The sequence below is a fragment of the Ictalurus furcatus genome, chromosome 20 (genome assembly GCF_023375685.1).
Source record: "Ictalurus furcatus strain D&B chromosome 20, Billie_1.0, whole genome shotgun sequence".
NCBI classification, from domain to species: domain Eukaryota; kingdom Metazoa; phylum Chordata; class Actinopteri; order Siluriformes; family Ictaluridae; genus Ictalurus; species Ictalurus furcatus.
Genome location: NC_071274.1, coordinates 16,414,005 through 16,436,772, shown reverse-complemented (window position 1 = coordinate 16,436,772; position 22,768 = coordinate 16,414,005). Strand labels below are relative to the sequence as shown.

Genomic DNA, 22,768 nt, shown 5'->3' with positions numbered 1-22,768 from the left:
CATATCCTAACATTTACTTTTTGTTTTTTGAGTACAAAAACAAACAAACAACAAAAGTAAGCTTCCACCTGCAATGTACTGTGAAAAAATTATTATTTTTAATATTATCACAGAGACCTCCTACTTCTATCCAGACCTCACCTAGCTATCTCTAAAAACAGACTGTGGATGGTGTGTCCTTTATTGTATTAGGAAATAGCATGGCTAGGTTAAGTTAGCCAACACACTGAAAAAACACTGATATTAGTATATTAGGAGTGTCAGGAGTGTCCAGGTTTTAGCCAAACTTATTTCCAGGGCTCACTTGAGAAGGAGATCTTGTGTAGCTTAAATCAACTGCCTAGATAACAGTGAACATAATGTGGGTGCAAATATTGTTTCTTGTCAGCCTCTCTATTTTAGTTTTTAGCTGCCAATCGATATTGTACAGCCCTGTCCAACTGAAGACTAACCCACTCTGTGTAAAGTAGTGGAATATTTCTCACCATCATTGCTGCACACTGAAACTTCCACTGGGAGTTTCAGGATAATTCATACACTGGTTTTAATATTTTTACATCTGTTTTTAATTTTTTTTTTTTTATAATGCATTTAGACAGGTTGTCAATTACATATAACAGCACTTTTCCAGTATGTGAAAAAGTAAGAGACTGATAGAATGTGAATATGTTTATGTATAAATGTGTGCATGGTTTAAAAACACGAACCTGAGAAAGAGATTTCTTGTCCTTGAATGTTTCCCGGCTCCCTCGTCTCCTTATTGCCATCTGAAAAAGAAAGAGAGAAAAAACAGACGTGGGTATAAAATCCATACCTACAGTTTGAACTGTTTGAACACCTTATGAGAAAATAATAACGCATCAATTCCAGAACTGCTCTAAATCCCTCGAGAGTTCAGTTATGAATTAAAACTATTACACAATGCTGCTAAATTGTTGATTTTAATTGGTCAGAAGGTGCTGATTTTTTCCTCCCAACAGCAGGGTCTGATAGTAGTGTTTGCTACAACATTTATTAGGGGTCGACAGATAGTGGATTTTACCGATACCGATAACTAACTTGGGCTGTATCCTGTTGATAACCGTTTTAAAAATTGATACTGAATGAAAACAGAATACTCAGGGCATTTTCACACCTGGCTCATTTGGAGCGTTTGTTTCAGAACCTGGTGCGTTTTCTCCCTTGGTTCGGTTCGTTTAGACGAATATGTACATGGCAATCGTGCTCGTATCCTCACCAAAACAAATCGGGATTGCAAACGAACTCTGGAGCGGTTCACTTGTGATGAGAAAGCAATCGACCCGACGGACCAAACTGTACAGCAATGCATGATGGAAATTGCGTTATGTAAAAAGTGTATTTGTTTTGCTAATGTCTTACAACATGAATCGTATGAATTCTAGCCATTTTTAAACCACAAAATTCAAACAGGCACAGGTATAACAAAGGCAATTTTTTATTTATTAAAGAATGACAGGTTGTAGAGGGGCATGGTGGCTTAGTGGTTAGCGCTGTGACCCTGTGTAGGATATACAGTACAGAAAATGGATAGATCTATACATTTTAACCGTTTATAGTAAAGACAAAAAAAAACCTTAGCTTGTCATGTTACGTAACGTCCTCTGTCCTGAACTGACAGTTCCAAAGAAATGACACTGGAGACTCCTTCCATAAATGTTAAATAAAAAAACCCTTACTGAAAGCTTAATCATAGCCATATTTTCCTTTGTTAAATAAGAACACATTTACATTGGTTAAGACAGTAGACTACTGATCGGAAGGTCGTGAGTTCAAATCCCAGCAGTGCTGCGAGAGAGAGCAATAAGTTTATCTGATTCCTAAGCAACGTTAGAGCCAGTGTGGTTATTTAAAGTTCTCTGATGTTCCCTCCTACACTGGAGCCTTTTTTTGGAAGCCCATCTTGCTGATGCGCCTGATCAGCGCTAAGTGATGTTTAACGTAAGCCTCAATCCGGACCTGCTTATTCCGAGTTTAAATAGCACACTGCTAATGCCTACTGGCTCCTGAGTCATGTATGGCTAGGCAGATGGAAAGTGTGTGAAAGAGCAACGAGTCCAGAGGTTATTCATTTCACATTTTGGCAGAGAAAGAGAAAACAAGAGACAGAGTGGTGACCCACCTAGATACAGCACCAAAACATGAGAAACACATTAAAGTGATGTCATTTCTGATGTTGTTACATGGTGTTGTGAATATGAGCTCCTGAGTCACAGTATAAGAACTCCCAGCTGTGTCCTGCTTTATTTTTACAGACTTGAAATGAAAATGTTTTAGATGTAGAGAAGTTGAACCTCTCCAGCCTTCAAAGTTACTATAGGCATGATTTGTGTTTCCAAACTGGAAATAATCTCCAAACATTTTATTTAGTACTGCTTCTGCTATCAGTATATCTAGCTAAAGAGTTCTAGAAATATCTAAAGTCGTCTGTCTGACAGAACAGAAGAGCTTGAGAATCGCGCGACCTGTGGCTGCCACGGCGTTACAATCGCGCGGCCTGCGGCTGCCACGGCGTTACAATCGCGCGGCCTGTGGCTGCCACGGCGTTACAATCGCATGGTATTTAATTACAATGTTATAATTGTGCTGCCAGTAGTTTTTACAGTGTTATACTGTACTGTAATTGTGAGACCTGTAAGTTTAAATCAAGATGTTTGTACAGTAATCATACATATTATAGAGTAAACACCGATATCTTGTTTGTTCACTGGCCCCATGTGTCATGTCATGTTTTTAAGTGCTCTCCTCCATGTTCCATTGATACTGCTTTTCTTATCTTATGCAAAGTGCACTGAGTGGAACAGAGTCAAAATGGTGTGAATTAGACAGAATGTTGCTTACACTCCACCCACGTGTCGTTAAAGTGTCCAATCCGGTGTGAATTCTATGCAAGAGTGGTCTCTGGCTATGTTCCACACTGTGTTGATCATTTTTACTGAATAGATGCCCACATTCGTAAACATGTAAAAAATAATTAATTAATTAAATAAAATAAAAATCAGTTTTTCTCTCTTTTCTCAAGTGAAGTTCAGAATATTTTCCTTTATAAATTGTGAGATAGTGAGTTCTTTAAGTGTAAAAGAATTGTCTATTTGAAATGACTTTTGATTCAAGTGACAGTAAAAATAAAAAACAAAAACAAAAAACAGCCCAGTCCAAGACTTTTTTGGGGGTTGGGGTTAGGTCGCTGCCATGGTACATAGATTGGTAAGGCTGCACTACAGTGTCTGGTTTGGAGGACACACGCACACAAACACAAACACACACAAAGTTAATGATTTACAATGGATTTTTTTCCATGGTTGTAACACTACAATATGCAGAAAAGTTCAAGGGGGATGAATACTTACAGTCAAAGTCTCTGCATTTTACTGCAGAAAATCTACAGTACAACAGTTTAAACCAGGAGTATAGATCTGTGTGAGATCAAATGGAATCCTGCTCATGGATTAAACTACTGTGCTCTTCACTTTTACCATTCACATCCTTGAACAACTAATCTAAAGGGATTCTAAGGGCAGGCCATAAATTTGCATAATTCATTCTTTCACAAACAGGGAACTTTTTGTAGTAATATGATACTAACATGGTGAATGTACTTCAAAGTAAATGTGGAAGTGCCTTAGGCAAAACATAAGTGAGCAAATATCATGTTACTGTACTGGAAATCTTTGATAAAGATACATAAATCAGTTTTGGTAAGACACTGTCTCATGTCTGTGTCATGCTATGACCTTAACAGTTAAGAATACGAGTCTTAAGTTACCTTACAGCTTTTCTGGTAATTGAATAAGTGTGGAATATGAGAAAGGTATGTAGATGTACTGTTATTGTGGTGTTGAGTTATCAGCAATGTGGTCTCGGATACTGTTTCTATCACTAGTTATGTCACCTGAATTACACCTTATAATAATGTGACAAGCTCACAACAGCTCCATTAGAACAACAGATAATAAGGCTATTAGTCAACCATTTGCCAGTATGTACATGAGAATTCATATATATCTCAATCACAGCTCAATGAGAAGGAGTGGCTGGGTCTACACTGCTGAGAAGATCAAGATGGAACGGAGTGTGAGGCGTAACTCAGAAAGAGAGCAACAAAAAGAGGGTGGAGAGAAGGGCATCTGCTAACATGAACCCCACAGCAGCTATTCATTTAGGATCGGATAACCACAGTCTAACTGCTGCCCGCTAATTACACTGCTTGGTCATGCCCCAAATCATTGCCTTGAGACCTCTACTCTCCCCCAAACAACATCAGCATAGTGAAACTTCTTTGGAAAGTTGTTGTGTTTTTTTTTAAATCCAGAACCTAAGATGTGAAATATGTCAAATGTTTCCTTTGCCAATTCCTTTCAAATCAAACCTGATAAATTGGACAAAAACAGAGATATGCTAAGTGATCTGAAGCACTCTCACCAGGTTCTTCATCTTATTCCTCCAACCATCACCTTTGACAAATGTACGAGCCTGATGCTAGCAAGTTTCTAAATCAAAATATTATCCCGGGAACACCCTGGCCAGCTTTACTTATCCTATGTGCAGTACCTGCGGCAGATTATCACCCACTGAACTGTCTGAGGGACCTGCATGAGTCACTATGCAAGGCCATAGCCAAAGCAGATTAGCAATACAAACCGTTAGATTGGCAATGATTTTAAATATTTTGAAACTAAAAACTATTTCAAATGAACAGCTTTGTGAGATTGTGAGCTTGAATCCCCACGGTGCTACAGGTCTCTAATGGCTGTAAGAAAGTCCAAGAGAGCATAATTGCACCTGGTCTTTGGGTTGGAAGGAAGGCAATATTTTCTCCCCTGTCAAACTGAGCGTCACTCGTAAGAGATGTCCGAGTTAGTGTATATGTAACTGCCTTATTATGTTGCATGAGCAGCAGCTTGAAAATATTAGCAGCTTGGAGAGCACTAAAAAAAATTCCTCAAGGGTTCTTTGGATAGCGAAGGTTTTCAGGCTTCCTAAATGCTTACTGTTTGATTATGTTAACTGTACAAGAAACAAACAAAAATATACAATGAGAGAGAAGAAAAAAAAACTCTGAAACTGAAAACAGTGAACTCTGTGGCAAAAATTTTACACGGTCTTCAAATAAACAGCGTTCTTTATTAACAGTTTTCTAAGCTTCGTTTTCTCTAATCATGGTTTATGAATGAGCTGCCAGAGTTTTTGTTTACACTCCACGAGTTTATGTTCTAGCACAAGTGTGGGCGGGGCTTATCAGTTATTTACTCTCCTTGGCTAGTGAGATTTTGATTGACAGTTCGAGTGTCCAGCTGAGGAGGAGGAGCATGAAGTTGATGACGACAAACTAGGTCTCTAGATTTACCCTTTTCAACAGTACCATATTATTATAAGTGCCAAAATTCGGTGGTTAAAAAAAAAAAATCAAGAAAAAAAGAATTATGCACATTTCAGCCAAACAAACAATCCATCAGTCTTTTTTTTTCCATTATAAGGGTAGAACGTTACATTGTATGTGTTACCTTTATTAGGCAGGAGGTTTGCCGTAGCTATGATAGGCTTAGCGGGGATGATATTATACACAAAAGAGAGACCGTTACACACACTATAACCGAAGCATACTTAAGCCTATTCAATTGTGACACAAAGCACGTCACACAGGAGCCTCTACAATTTCTCTCTCTTTCTCACTCACTCTCTGTATCTCATTCTGAACCAGGATGAATTGATACTCCATCTGTAGTGCACCACATCTCAGACATGAATTCTAGATCAGCGCTGGTCTTTTCATTCGAAATTCAGGGCTGGGGTTGGAACTTCCGCGGGGAGGCTTTGAAAAGGCGGGCAGCAGCACATTTCCCCATTTTTCACCTAAAACTTTTCAATGTGATTAGTAATGAAGGATCACAAAAGGAGAATTAGCTATTCAAACGCAGTGGAATGTGTCTTCGTCTCACTGGTTTGAATCCTGCCCCCTCAATCCTTCTGCTCCTGTCAGCACTGTTGGGACAAATGATGCAATTTTTTATGCTAGTGGGAACCATGAATCTATTCTCACAATCAGCAAACAAGTAAACTGAAATGTACCAAGATTGTCAAAATGGTAGCTTTATTACATTTACATTTATACATTTAGCAGAAGCTTTTATCCAAAGTGACTTACAAATGAGGAAATACAAGCAAAGCGATATATCAAGCAGAGAACAACACAAGTAGTGCTACTATACAAGATTTATAATTGAGTTCTAGAGAAGCAAAGTGTGCAGAGTAGAGGTGTAAGCTCGAGGGCTTTTTTTATTAGTGTTTTTAAATGTTTTATTTATTATTATTATTTTTTTAATAACGTGGGGGTTAACATTTTAGGGGTTAGTTAGGTGTTCACGGAAGAGGTGGGTCTTTAGCTGTTTTTTTGAAAATAGCGACAGATCCTGTGGTCTATATTGAGGTTGGAAGTTCATCCCACCACTGAGGGACAGTTAGTGTAAAGGTTCTGGACATTAAAAGTATAAAGAGACTGCATGTAGTAAGAGCACAATGGTGGAAAGAAGTTCAAACCGAACATGACTCTTAGGAGAAAAGTTCTATAAACACATTAAACAACTGAAGAACTCAGTTCATTATTCTATCCCTCTGAACTGACTTCTGTTTGATGGAAAGAAACAAAGACTGGGGAAGGTGTGCTTCGGTCCTGGGATGCTGCAGGACCAAACAAAAAAGTCACAGTAGTGGAGGTTTTTTTTTTTTTTTTTTAATGCCACGTGGGCGGTAAAGCTTGCAGATGTGCGTTAACATCGGAGAGTATACGGTGCTCACACAGCGCTGTGCATCTTAACAATGTTTATTCATACATTCATCTTCAGTAACTGCTTTAATGCACAGATTTGGTGGTTTCAGTTTGAGCTTTTATTTCAATTTTGGGAAACAGAACCACTAAGTTCATTATAAAATATCCCATTCAAGAGCAAACAAAAATAATAACCGAGTGGGCAGGATTGCACAGACTTTCAGTGGGAGGGATTGATCATGAGTGTCTGCCCATCCTAGAAACTAGACTGAAGTTCAGCTCACTATAGGCATGTTCCTTGTACAGAAATCTTTTTAGGAACTCAGAACCTCTTTCAGGAATTTAAGAAAGTGAGGTGAGTTTCCACTGCACAACCCAGGAATGATTTCGATACCTGGGTTTTAGTTCCTATTTAATTTGAGCAAAGCCGAAAACAGTTAGGTTACAGTTTGCTATAGTGAAATTTGCTGATTGGTCAAAAACAAGCATCACAGAATGACTAATCTTCTTACCTAGCATCCATTTTCATAGACATCAGCCTGCTTTGGACTTTCATATAGAAATACCTGAAATGGTGCATTCATTGAGGCAAAACAGGACACCATGTGCTATTTTGCTCATTTGAAAGATGCAATCCTCCATAGACATAGACATTTAGACCCTATTATTCAACCAGCTTACACATTTTTTTTTTTTTGCAGGCGTCATCAAGTTTGTACATGTTTAACATGCAGAAACCTTCAGGGCTTGAGTGGATTGCTCTCATTCAGGACATCGCCGACACTAATTAAAGTTGACTAAACCAAATATCCTCCACTGGCCCAAAACCAATGTGTCTCATGCTCCAATGCCCTTTGCCTACAATGATTAAACTGAAAGGCAGCCATGAACTGAATAGGGAAAACTTTTGATGCTACCAGCTCGACCAAAGTAAAATGACCTATTAGGTGTGAATCTCACACATCACATGACTTCTGTTTGGTATTAAGGTCAGATCAGTGCTTGATTCCTTACAGTGTGTCCCACAATCCACGCCAGGCATCCTGATTAAATAAAAACTCAAGCTGATTTATCAAATATATTCCTTGGTCTGCCATTAAAAGCTTACCCACTGTAACTAACTAATCAGAGTGGTTGTGTGATGGAGGGAATCACAACCAAGGCACATTCTGGGCAGCTTTAAAAAAAAAAAAACATGACTCAAATACTCATATTTAACAAGGTCACATAATTAACGTCTAAAATCATCAATCTAATACTTAAAAGAGTTCATGGAAATCTTTTCAAATTGAAATCTTAATGAGAGGCACCAGTGTCCTGATCTTTTTATAAAAGTGAACAATCACAGATAACAGAGGCTTTGTGATATTGCTCGCTGATAGTACTACACTATCAGGTTCTACACAAAAATCTCTGAGGCCTGATTATCCATGCTGGAACTCTCTAATCTACAGAAGCAGTGATCCACTACTCATAGACTGTTTATTACTGTATACTCTGGTAAAAGAAGGTTATGAAAAAGAAACTGCTTTTTTTTTGTAGGGCCCTAAGTAAGATCCAAAGATCTGCGTCTACCAGCATGAATTGCATTTACACTAAAACAGGCCACGTTCTAACTATACATTTTAAATAAAATTATCAAATAAAATGTTAACGTATGCACACAAATCACTTTTTAGGGCCACCTGTACACCAGCTCATTCATGCAATTATTCAATCAGCCAATCCTGTGGCTGCAGCACAAAGCATACAGTTATTCAGACAGAGGACAAGAGCTACATTTAATGTTTCCATTGAACTTCAGAATGGGGAAAAAAAAATGTGATCTCAGTGACTTTAACTGTGGTATGGTTGTTGGTGCCAGATGGAATGGCTTGTGTATTTTAGAAACTGTTCATCTCTTGGGATTTGCACACATAATAGTTTGTAGTGTTTACACAGAATGGCGTGAAAAAACAAAAAACATCCAGTGAGCATCGGTTCTGTGTATGGATATACGTCAATTTTATTTGATTTTTTATTTAAACCAGTAAAGGGGTTGAAACTGAAACAGTAACATTCTCTCGCAGGAAAACAATATGTGTAAATGTCTATATGAGTTCGTGAATATGTATAAGATACATGAACATGATATGAGCAGAGCATAAGGACAGATAACGTACTCTGCATGGCACTGTAGCAGCTAAACCCATACAGAGATAGCTTAGTTGTACCTCCCCTTGGCTAGCGACAACAAACTAGCCTAGTCTCGTATTAGACAGCCGAAAAGTTTGATATTTTATCGGTCTGGTAGTCCTGCAAACAGCGATAACACCAAGGCAAGTTTTATGATAAAATCCAACTTTTTGTCCAATTTTCAATTAGCCCTTCCAAGCAAGAAAAAAAAATGCATGCAAACAAATCTATATAGAAGTACGTTTTAAAAAGTTATTTATTTTTTTATGGAGAAGAATCTGGGCTCAGCCCCTGATGATTTACAGTTCGGTTAACGCTCCTCGCTGATAGGAAGGGTACTAAAACACTAAAACAACCACTCTTTACGACCGTGGTGAGCTGAATAGCATCCCACAACACACAATGCGCCAAACATTGAGTCAGATATGCTACAACATCAGAAGACCACATGGGTTCCACTCCAGTCAGCCAAGAACTCGAATCTGAGGCTACAGTGGATATAGACTCACCGAAACTGGACAGGTGAAGATTCAAGACTAAAAAAGACTAAAGAAAAGTCTAAAAATGTTTTAACTTAATGTACACTTCTTAAGAAATGCCTTCATTTCTGCTCATGTTGTGCTGTGTCTAAAGTGACCGACTCTTCATTATGTGCAAACTGCATTATGGGTGTTCAGCATCCCCTCAGCTACATCATTTAGACACTAACTTACTGCAGTGCAGATATTGCAGGTATGATTTATAAAAATAACTAGGGCACTATTTAATGAACCAAGTGTGATTCTAGAGTTTGTATAGTCTGGGTCTAAATGAGCTACTGTCCAGTGTTCAGATAGTATAATAAGTATACATTTGGAGTGACAGAGCACCACTGTCTCTCATCACTCATCTTTCTCAGTCTCATCTCTGTTCTCTCTTGTTTCTCATTTTCTTTCCCTTTCTCTGAGGCTCAGGGGCCTACTGCTCTCTCTCTGAAAGTAAAACTCATCTGTCTTATCATAGGATAAAGAGACCACACACACAAAGAAGGCCTTACTGAGACAGAACGCCTTTCACCCAAACACAACAAAGCACCCGGCTCACCATGCATGGGCATGGCATGCCCAAAATTACCACCCACCCCTCCTCCCTCTCTCTTACATTCTCACACTTTTTATTTCGTTGGCAGTGCATAGCAAACAGCTGTCCCTCTACACATGAAACAAAAATGTGAAAAAGGTTTGGAACACAGTTAGTGGGAGTTGGTGCGTAGATTTAGATCAGACACTAATATAAAGATCTCTGGGTCAATTGTATTTTAATTAAAACACATTTATCAGATTAAAACACTTAATAGTCCCCTAACTACTCTTTGGTGCCATAATGGAGTACAATTAGATGGTAATACACATAGGATATATATACACGGTATACTCTATACAATAAATTAGTCCCCATTTAAGCATAATGATAACGATAATATGGATGTCATATAAAGGCCAAACACTGCTCTGATATATTTCATGAAATTTCTAGATTCCTTGTTCCAGTAAACCTTGTACAGTGCTGTGAAAAAGTATTTGCTTTCTTGATTTCTTTTATTTTTGTGTATATCTCATAGTAAATTGTTTCAGAAATTTAAAAAAAAATCTAAGATAAAACAAAGGCAACCTGAGTAAACACAAAATACAGTGTTTAAATGATGATGTTATTTATTGAAGTAAAAAAAGTTACCCAATACCAACTGGGCCTGTGTGAAAATGTATTTGCCCCCATAGTTACTAATTCCCCAAATCTATCAAACTGCATTTATAATGGGGTTCAGCTGGATTAGATGGAACCAGACCTGATTACTGCAAACCCTGTTCAATCAAATCAACACTTAAATAGAACTTTTTCAACAGCATGAAGTTGGTTAAAAGGTCTTACCCAGTAACACACTATGACAAAATTTAAAGAAATTCCAGAAATGATGAGGAAGAAGGTGATTGAAATACATCAGTCTGGGAAGGGTTACAAAGCTATTTCAAAGGCTCTGGGATACCAAAGAACCACAGCAAGAGCCAATATCTCCAAATGGAAAAACTTGACACAGTAACTATCCCTCCCAGAAGTGGCCGACCTTCCAATATTCTTCCAAGAGCACAGTAACGACTCATCCAGGAAGTCACAAAAGAGCCAAGGACAAAATCAAAAGACCTACAGGCCTCTCTTTCATCAATAAAGGTCACTGTTTATGACTCTGGGCAAAAATGACATCCATGGAAGAGTGGCGAGGTGAAAACCACTTCTAACCCAGAAGAACTTTAACACTCATCTGAATTTTGCCAAAACACACCTTGATGATCCTCAAACCTTTTGAGAGAATGATCTGTGGATTGAGGAGTTGAAAGTGGAACTGTTTGGAAGACAGGGGCCCTGTTACATTTGGCGTAAACCAAACACTGAATTCCACAGAAAGAACATCAAACCTACAGTCAAGCATAGTGGTGGCAGTGTGATGGTGTGGGGATGCTTTGCTGCTTCAGGGCCTGGACAATTTGCAGTAATTGTGAGAAATCCTAAAGGAGAATGTCCGGTCTTCAGTCTGTAAGTTGAAATTCAAGTGGATTATGCAGCAAGACAATGATTACAAAGCATAGGAGTAAGTCCTAGTGCTAGAAGTAAATGAAAGTCTGATCTCCAGTTATTGGAAGCGTTTGGTTGCAGTTATTGCTGCTAAAGGTGACACAAGCAGATTTTAAGTTTAAGGGTTGCCCCCTTAGTTTTTCACATTGATGATAGGGGTTGGATAACTTTTTTGGCTTCAATAATAAAAAAAAAAACTAAAAAAACCTGTACTTTGTATTTATTTAAATTGCCTTTGTTTTATCTTCCATTATTTTGTAAATTTTTTATTTATTTATTTATTTTTTTTACATTTTGGAAACAATTTAGTATGAGATATACACAAAAAACAAAGAAAAAAAAATCAGGAAAATCATCAAATAATTAAAGATGCAACAAGTAATCTTTAAAATCATTAAAGATTGAAAATAAGCATTATTTCATCAATATTGTCATTCAGTGGATCTCACTAGTGTCTTTGATTGCTTTGGTTGACATCTGGCCCTGAAATGAGCTCTTCCCCTTTCCCTTTTCCGTTTAAAAGGCAACCCACATGGCACAGTTAGTCCCTTCTTAGGAGAGCTGGGGAGGGGTTCCTTTAATGGAACATTTAACAGTTAAGGAGTGGCAATTCTGACGTCATCCATCATATAAGAGTGTGCTACGATCAAATTATCACAGCCATGCTCCCATCTGAGAAGCTATCAGCTAGTAATCAATAAAAATAAAAATAAAAATGTACAATGGGTCATACATGCAGAGAGAGAGAGCGAACGAGCAATACAGAGAGAGCGCTGTAAGCTCATCAGACAGGAAGTACATTTTAATACATTTCCTGAGACCAGTCATGATAACGACTGAAAGACCACTACTCCAGATTTTTGGATAAGCTAATGCACGTCCCTTAACCCCAGCTGAAGGCTGATAGATTACAATGAAATAATCAGAACCTTTTTTATTTCCCACCACGTTTGCACAAAGACCTGCTATCTCAATTAAGTAAAGAGGCTGTTAACACTAACTCTACAATAACCTTCAGTGACAAGGGATTTATACACTCTATGAGTTCAAAACCCAGGGCTGCCATAGAGGATGCTTTCAGAAACATCCTTAACCTTTAACTGCTCAGCTGTATGCTTAAACTGGACTCTTATTACCCTGAGCCAAGCTACAAATTACAATGAGCATGACCCCATAATTAGAAACTTTAACCTCCAACATAAAAGAACTGAGTGGCTCTGCAAAAAAAATTAACACAAATGACTCCAGTCAGGGGTAAAAACCAAAAGGATACTTTTAAACACCCCCACAATGGGCCATACTATTTTTCAAATGTTGAGACTGCCTCAGTATTTTGTGATCACAGAAATGAATGCAAACTCATGCAAATTCCGCAATATCTGGAGGAGCTTGCAATTTTTCAAAAGTACCTCAGACTTTCCACAAATTTGGGCCAAGATGCATCATGTGACATCACAGCGCATTCAGCCAAAGCCCCCTTCGATTCATGTGCGTCTAAAATGAATACAGCTAAAAGGTCACATTTACTAACACAAACATCACTGCAAAAGATTGTGCAAAACAATTTCATGTAATAGCAATTTCGCCAATTCAAGTAGATTTCCGCAAAAAAAAAAACCCACAAAAAACTCCACAAGTTGCAATGCAAATTTCAAACCAAGAAACAGCAAAATCGAGCATTTTTGGCTGCAACAATCACAAAATAAAAATAAAAAATCAACTCCATGAAATCCTGTACTCCATCATAACATAAGCATTCACTGCAAAACATTTTTGTGAAGTAGCTAACTAGCTTAGCCTAGTTATTTAAATTGAACTATGCTGATTGACATATGAACTAACTGTCAACTTATAGAGTTTAGATCACTTGTCTACAGTGTTAACTGAATATACAAAACTAATTATCGACTAACATTAGGTGGTTAACTTACTGTATCTAGCTAGCAACTGTATGCAGCTAGCTAGCAGGTCACTAGCCTACTTGATCGGTATACTGGCATGCAAGGAGGGAAGCAGTGATGGCTGGTTGTGATAATATAGATGAAAGGACAAAAATCTAATGTGTGTAAATAGTGATGAAGCTATTTGGGCTGAGCAATACATAATATCACAAGGCCTCAGCAATTGCATAATAAGAATGAAGTGGTGCAAGCTAATAAGCATACATATAGGTAGATTAGCAGCTGCACTTGTAATTTCGATTTTCTAGAATTGCTTCAAGTCTTTAATGCTCTATTAGGATCATGCTGTCTAAACAGTTCTATCATCTATCCTTTTATGCAACTTCTATTTCGATTGGATAATGTGTGCTTAGTTTATCTTATTTTACTTTCTCCTCCAAAGGCATTTTGGGGGAAACATGTATGATCGTGCAAATAATCCACCTTGGATTATCCACCCAGTCACCTATAGGAAGCATTTCTATATTTTCTGAATATCTATGCATCAAACAGCCTAGTGCCTTGCTTGCTAACTAGCAAGATAAATGTAAATGCAACATTTAGGATGAACTAGAAACCTTTTCCTGCCTGAACAAAGAGAACCAACAACACACAGCTCAACAAGACACAACTCAGCAAACAACTGTCCAATTACTTATACTGTAGTATGCTAAAAGGAGGGCTTTTTTTAAGCACAGTTGAAAAGCACTGGGTCATTAAACAGGTAATGTATCCCCTAGCATTCTTACTAGTATCAAATGAATGCCTGGGCAGTTTATCCACTATACAGCAATAAATCAGTCACACCGCCTTTCTCTGTTTCTCTCGCACATTCTCTCACATACACCCAAACATCCAATGTCTCCCTAAGTGTTTCTGCCTGTATCACTCTCTGTCTCTCGCTTTCCCACACACTAACATCCTCTCTCTCTCTCGTCAGTCACTGATGATTTAACACATGGTGATGCAGTAATTCACAACAAGACAAAGGTAAAAAAAAAAACAAAAAAAAAACTGTGTGTGTGTGTGTGTGTGTGTGTGTGAGAGAGAGAGAGTACGAGACTGTTTAGCAAATTTAGCACAGCACTGTTATTTTCTTTGTGCGGTTAGACCTGTGCATGTTAGTTCATATGCCACCAGCAAAAATGTCTCATTTCTTATAGCAGAGTAGACACACACTCACTCTTAAAGAGTGAAGCTTCCAGGTAGTGGTGTGTTGGAGGGAGCACTGATCAATGAACTGGATGGAGACCAGACATGGAGGCGGTAATCTCTACGAAGAAGGGATGAGTGCAGACTCTGAGCTTGGTTAATTTAATTGCTGTATAAACTGGAGTAGAAATTCCAAGCAAAGAGGCTAGAAGAACATAGTAGGCCAAGGGCAAACCACCCTCATACGCCTCATACGATTTGCTCTTAACAGAAATCTAATTTTAATTGTGAATATACTGCATGAATTCACTCTTAAAAAAGGTATTTCTTAAATTATTGTAGACTTACATTAAGATGTCATCACATAAGAGGGCAGTTTGTGTGTCCAGTTATGCTAATATGAATTTAACTCTTACATGAGCAGTGCCTCAATCTGGTCAATGTTTATTTGCAGCTCCCCTTCGATTCCCTGTCCTTCCTGGGCCCTTCGAACTATCCCCACCGTGCCCCCTTTACAGCATCCTGTGTATAGCTTTAAAAAAATGACACTTTGATGAGTGGATCTAGTGGATCTAACGGATTAAAAAAAAAAAAAAAGACACCTTCATGCCTGTTGTTATAAATATTACAGATTGATCAGTGAAATATAAGAATAGAATGGTACTATATAGATTAAATACACCGATCAGCCATAACATTTAAACCACCTGCCTAATATTGTGTAGGTCCCCCTTGTGCCACCAAAACAGCTCTGACCTGTTGAAGCATAGACTCCACAAGACCTCTGAAGGTGTGCTGTGGTATCTGGTACCAAGACATTAGCAGCAGATCCTTTAAGTTCTGTAAGTTGTGAGGTGGGGCCTCCATGGATTGGACTTGTTTGTCCAGCACATCCCACAGATGCTTGATCGGATTGAAATCTGGGGAATCTGGAGGTCAAGTCAACACCTTGAACTCTGTCACGTTCATCAAACCATTTCTGAACAATTGTGGCAGTGTGGCAGGGCGCTTTATCCTGCTGAAAGAGGCCACTGCCATTAGAGAATGCTGTTGCCGTGAAGGGACGTACTTGGTCTGCAACAATGTGCAAAGTCGTTCAGATCCTTACTTTTGCCCATTTTTCCTGATTCAAACACATCAATTTTGGGAACCGTCTGTTCCCTTGCTGCTTAATATATCCCACCCCATGACATGTGCCATTGTAACAAGATAATCAAATGTTATTCACTTCACCCATCAGTGGTTTTAAGGTTATTGCTTAATAGGTGTAGATGCATTGTATTTCCTTTTACCCATTTACTCAAACTACACCGTTTAAGCAACTACTGTAATCCTTACTACTATCACTACCACAGTCAATAACTACAATCAGCAATTGTGTCTGGTTTTGAAATCCATGAAAAGGAAAGAAAAGACATTTTCCCCCTTAAAGAGGTGAATAGATCAGATTTAGCCTGCCACTTTCAAATGAGATTAATTAGAGAGATCATGTTTTATCATGTAGCTTCCATGCTGAGCACGAGTATGTGGTGCTATGTGGAGCCTGAGAAAATAGAGGAGGAGAAGTGTAAATTCAGTTGCCCTAAATCCTACAGGCAGTGCTCGTTAAAATCTCACGGCTACATAAAAATTGTAAATTCAAACATTTAAATGCTTTTTTTTTTTTAAAAGCTGGACTTTTTCCCCCAGAGTTGACTCTACATTATTTTCCAGCTCTAAATTACAGAAATGACAGTTTACATTTACACAATAAAATCTGCTTGTAATGTCTTGTTTAATGGCATTATAACCTCAAGGCAATGAGTAAATAGTGCATCACCTGCTTTATATATATAAAAATAGAAGATACTTAAACATTCAATCAGCAATTCTAATGCAACAAGCAGTAATGTTTTTCAGTGGGAAACACGAGTCTCCTATTTGCTTGTGTCACCCTGACGTGTAATTGTATGAAGATAAGTGCTGTGTACTGGTTTTGGGAGGTGCAAGGATTCCTCTAAGCTCTTAATCTCTGTCTGAGGGATGGCAGGATCACCGAGCTTTGTTTACCACGAACACTCAGTGGTGCAAATATCTGCCCTGATCACGCTAGGGACAACTAACAATGGACGCTTTTCTCTAATTTGGGGGCTGTGGTTCTCAAGAGAGTTGAGGGAGTGTGTGTGTGCCCCATATGTGGGAGGGGCTTTTGTGGCCCAGCTGGTTAATGAAAGGCTTGCCTTTTCCACCCTTTTCCCTCACATGCACACACGCAGATCTTTGGGTTAGTGGGGTTCCCACTGCAAGTTAGTAATGAGGGGGCTGGTCATCTAATCTGTCAGTCTGAGAGGATTGGATAGTGGACAGCTGGTACAGGAGACAAGCGTTTCTGTTTGAATATGATTGGTCTACACTGCAGCCTGTTGCAGCTCAGTGTAAATATAGTACAAGTTCCTCAAATACTGAAATATCAAATAATAATAATAATAATAATAATAATAAGCAAAACATTTAAAAAAGCAAAAATAATATAAGTAAGCACAAAAATATATGCACCCTATTACATTTTTGTAAAGCCTTTTTTTAATAGTAGGATTTTCTCTCAAAGACATACATGGAGATAATAAATAAATTGTAATCCATAAAAGAATTCACCCCAAAAACTGTTGCTGATGCCTCTATTTCATATATATATGAGGTGGTACACATGGAAAATCTCTTTCCCATCCATCCCCAATGGAAAATGCAACAAAGTTTTCATACTGTACAAAACCATATTTCTGTCTCTCACTGACATAACCTGTGAAGTTTAAATATAGTATATTCATTTTCACTCATTCTCATGAAGGGTGCCTTTAAGTCTGGAGTTGTCTGTACAAAATGAGCAAAGAAATCAACAACTCCGTGAGGAAAATTCGACAAATGGAGGAAAAAAGAAAACACAACTAGATCAGGAATGTCAAAGGAAATGCAATGCCCTTTCATAAATCATAAGACTTCAAGCACCTCTTCAAAAGAAACAACAGGAACAGCCTTTGCTATTAAATATGAGATATCAAATCATAACTCATAATCATAACCCAGTTCAATTAACACCATGAATGGATTGCACTTGTTGTGTTGATTACAGCTTCCTGGCCCATGTGGATGCTTTCTTTTGCTACCAGGAACTAGTCCAGATGGCAGGCTGCTAACCAGGGCCCTGGGTGACATAATGGGGTTTTAAACAGATATCTCAAAGGAACAGATCTCACACCCTCCAACACCATTTTACATAACACTGTAGTTTAGATTGCTCTCTGTTCAAAGAACAAAGACACATGACACAATTTGACCAGATGTTACCTCTTTACTCTGATAGATGAGCAGTGAGCCCAAGCTACAACTTTATCTTTACTGTTATGGGAGTAGTCACAAAACTGACCTTGGGTCAGTGTAAAGGAGCTCCTTCCAATCGAAAATGAAGACAGATGGTTGGAGTCAGACCTCCTCAGTGTGGAACAGAGGGAACAGAGCCACTTCGGATCAGCATGTCAGAGCAGACCAGCCATTTTGGACAAAGATTGAGAATGTGAGGCTAAATTGAGCATTCTGGTTTGTTTATTATCCAGTACAGTCTGACGTGCTGTTTTGTAGCAATTGAATTTCAAAAGTGGTAAACGTCAGCTTGAACTCAAGGGAACAAATGGGAACCACGTATACGACTGTATGAACGGACGTAAACAGGAATAATATGCAGTATTGTGTTACAAATAAATTTATGTTTTAAAACAAAATATCATCATTCATTCTCCAGTGTGTGGAAGCCATATAATTTATCATTGCAGACCGTGCAGTAATAAATATTACATGGGTATTTTCCAGATTACAAAGCTCAAATAAATAATAAATACATGAGAAAAGATTAAGAAAGCTGAAAGCTACTGCCAGTAGAACCGACCTTACCTACGCCAGGTATATTTGAGAGATCACTGCTGGCCTGGGTGCCTGGGACAATGTTAGGTTGAACAACCATAAAATGAAAATAAATAAATTTAAAAAACAAACAAAAAAACAATCCCCTTCTACTGGGTAGCACGTTGGAGCTTTCATTATCATTGGGCTAGCTAATGAAGTTTTGAATTGTTTACCCCTGTGGAGTTTTTAGTCTTTCCATGTGCTCTCCATCCATCCAATTCAAAAGTCTATAGGATGATCCATTCATCAATCCATCCATGGCCTGAACTGGCCCATCAGCCGACACGGTTACATTCAAACATCAATAGAACACAGTACAGTGACAACTTTCCTGCTTTACTGTTACTTACATTTATTTTGTCCTCTTGTTGACACACAGCCAAATGCATGTGACACATTATAAACAGACTCTTCTGTATCTTAGTGCAAGATCCCAAGAACTAATGAAGCAAATGCACACAACTGTCCAAGAAACAACTCTTCAATTACTTATTGTGCCATGATAAAAGGGTTCTTCACTTAAAGGCCTACACTGCAGATCTTACCAATATCACTGTCCAGTAGTCTCGTTGGGGGGGGGGGGGGGGGTGTCAAAATTCTCCTGATATTGCACAGGAGAAACCTGCATAAGGCTTGCAACATAGTATCTACTCCAACATCGATAGAGAATGGAGGAGATACCAAGCCATTTGATAATTGGTGGTTACTTCTACTCCAGAGCCCAGATACCATACTACAGGCCCTCTGAAGGGCCAAGCATTTCAAACTACTGTTCAAACTATCAATTGCCTGGCTCTTCATAGGGCCTGTACTGTAGTACTGTATCTGGGCACTGCAGTGGAAGTAACAACCAATTCTCTAATGGCACCATTACTCCTCTGACAACTATCCCGATGCCTGTTCAAGACAACAGGCTCCAACTGAAAAGTGACATATTTACTACCACTGGCAATATATTAATATATACACTCACTATATTATATATATATATATATATATATATATATATATATATATATATATATATATATATATATATATATATATATATATATATATACACATACATACATACATATATACACATACATACACACACACACACACACACACACTCACACATTGCACATTCATTTGCTAACCGCATCGCAAAGGTGCTCTACTGGATTCAGATCTGGTAGATCACTGAAGTACAGTACACTCAGTTTCAGACAACTTTGTGACATGGCACATTATCATCATGTTGGAAGTAGCTATTATAAGCTGGGTCAGCAACAACACTCATATATTGTGGCATTCAAACAATCCTTTATTATTATTAAGGCGAGACATAGCAGGAAAAAAAAAATATTTTTGTGCATACTGGTCAATTTTCAGATTTTGATATATTTTGCTTCAATAACATGTCTTCATTCTTCATGTCGTTAACATTGCTACCATACAAATGACAAAAGATCACATTAAAATGTTTCTTTTTAGGCATTTGGTGTTCTTACGTCTGTCAGTTTCACCTGAACTTTGTCAAGCTAGCATTTTTCAACCAAATACGTCTCTGTGAATGCTCCGCGAAAACAGAGAGTGTTTCGCATTGTTGTTCGTAAAGCTCATTTCCTTGAGCATCATAATAGCTGGTCTGAATATGGTCATTTCTCACCAATAGTGAGAAACTACAGAAGACAGGATTTAATTGGCTAAGGAAGTTTAAAGCTCATTTCTGGTGATGTGATTCACCGAAATACGTCATGTGACATGCTCCACTAGCTTACAAAAAAGACATCAATACAGTAAAAAGAGATGGGGAAAACACCGAAATTCAGTGCAAACAGCATCAAAAAGCCTTAAGCAACATTAAAAAGGCATAAGCAGCAATCCATAGCTCGAAGAAGTAAGGAAAGTACATGTAAAAAAAAAAGTTGTAAAATACATGCAATGAATAACGATAGGAATATCTCCTCTATTTGCCCTCGTATCATCACGTCTCTGTCTATAATATAATATAATTCACACAAAAAGTGTCACGTATAGTTTATATATAGTCAATTGTGAAGTAGAGCTTTGGGGGAAGTGATAAATGAGTTACTGTTACAAAAAAAGTGTTATTTCTAAAATCAGTAAATATGAAATTCTGCAATCAATAGCTTTAACGGTGGTTTTCTCAAAATGAACCAAAAATCTCAACTTGTGTAGCACTTACATAAACCATACTTTCCATGTTCATTCTTAGTTATATTCTGAAGATTATTACAGAAGGATTTGTTCGCACGTTTATTGTCTGATTTACACACCATTTTGTATTAAAAAAAACATGGCAATAGTCAAGTTTAAATACATGTGCAGAGTATTTTGAAATTTTATAAATGAAAAAAATATATACATCCAAAATCTGTTCTGTAAAATCTGTTAACTCTGATGTTCTTAAAATGAAATACATTTTTAAAAAATATTTTACAAAAACTGTTTTCAATATCTAGATTTTTTAAATGTATGTAAATAAGCACACATTTAATGAGATATAAATCATATTTGCATATCTAAACATATTTTTCAGAAAACCTGTAATGCAAAAAACAGCTGTAATAATGTAAATAATTTATTAGTAAAGTTTCATGATAATATCTTCACGTTAATAAGTTTCACCCCTTCAGCTGCAGTGTCTCGCTTTAAGGGGGCCAAAGTGTGTTAAGAAAACACCATTATACCACCACCACCACCACCAATAACCACTGACCAGTATTGTCGAGCTTTGCTTTGGGAATCCTCCTCATTCACCGTGATGCCTCAGAATCACATCATATAGTTTGTAGGAGGACAAATACAATGAGCACAAATTCAGTATAGGCACACTGTTTTGCTAGGATTTTCTAAAAACAGTCTATTTCGGAGTTAACAAGTAATAAAGGTTCTTTAACTTGGAGGAACAAAATAGGCCCGAATTCAGCTACAGTGGCAACTAGAGTGTAATGTTTTTGTACATTGTAAAATTTTCTTCTAACTCTCACCCCTCCATCTCTCTCACCCTCTTTTAAAACCACAGGCCGTGTATGACTATATTCTTTCCAAACTAAAAGATACACAGCTATGAGGTAACACTGTCCACTCGGCACAGGAAGGGCCAGGCCTGAAATAACATTTACAACTTTATATCTGGGGTCCAGAGTATTTATGACTCATCCGCCTTGCCTTCTCCCTTTCACTCATCCAGACAAACGGAGACAAACTGAGAAACAGAGACAGAAATACAGTCTGTACTAATGTCTGAAAAGAAGGTTCAAAAAAGAAAGAAAGGTTTGGAAAGAACAGACTGATAGAGAGAGGTGGAGAGGTGAGTGTAAGTCAGTCACACCACTACACCTTGTGCCAAACTGCTGCCATATCCTCTGAATAGACCTCCAGTTCCTCCACAGCTCCTGGGAGGCGGGCAGCTTGAATAAATAGCTCTCTGCAGGGGTTTATATTTGGAAAGACCGAATGCTAGATGCTATCACCGAAATAGAGTCTCCTTAGGATCAGAGACAGATTTTAATTAACGACACAAGGCCACATGTATGGAGAAACACTTTAAAAATAACAGCATTTGTTTCAAAGCTTACACTCTCCAAATTCCTTATACTTTTTCTGACGGAGACTAGCCACGTGCTGATAATTAGTTATACAACATACCCTAACACTATAGACATAATAGTGTTGTTTTAACCAGCTAATCTTTGGAAACCTGGCAGGCAGCATGCTAACTTGCTAACACAGTTATGCTGTTCTGACTAGCTAGTTATGCTAGTCAGATAGCTCTTCAGTACAAGGAGTAACCCAACATAAAAAGCATAATTGTGCTGCTTTTTTTTTATATCTAAGTTTAGAAGCTCTACAAGAAATTCTACATTATGATAAACGTATAATGGAAGTCATATATTGGAAGTCAGCCAAGACCTGGTTTGAACTTTTTTTTTCTGAACAACAAATTCCTTGATGTGGCATTTCCGCCAAAAGTTTTTTAATGGACATCAGAAGAAAAATCACAGAAACGTTTACATTTTATTTTCACCCAGCAATCTGTTTATGCAAATCTGAATATGCAAATTTGAAATGACTCCAATCCTACACACACACTCACTCACTCTCCTAGTTAGGAGGTCTCCATTCACCTATCAGTACATGATAGGCTCTTATATTTTATGAT

General features: G+C 37.9%; 1 protein-coding gene across 1 annotated transcript in view; it reads right to left on the bottom strand.

Annotated features, from left to right (window-relative positions):
• The window catches only part of LOC128623870 (microtubule cross-linking factor 1), a 66,057-nt gene that overhangs the window by 25,863 nt on the left and 17,426 nt on the right, over positions 1-22,768 (bottom strand). Inside the window, exon 4 of the mRNA XM_053651009.1 lies at positions 708-767. Coding sequence (XP_053506984.1) covers positions 708-767 — 60 coding nt within the window. The remainder of the gene's footprint in view (positions 1-707; positions 768-22,768) is intronic.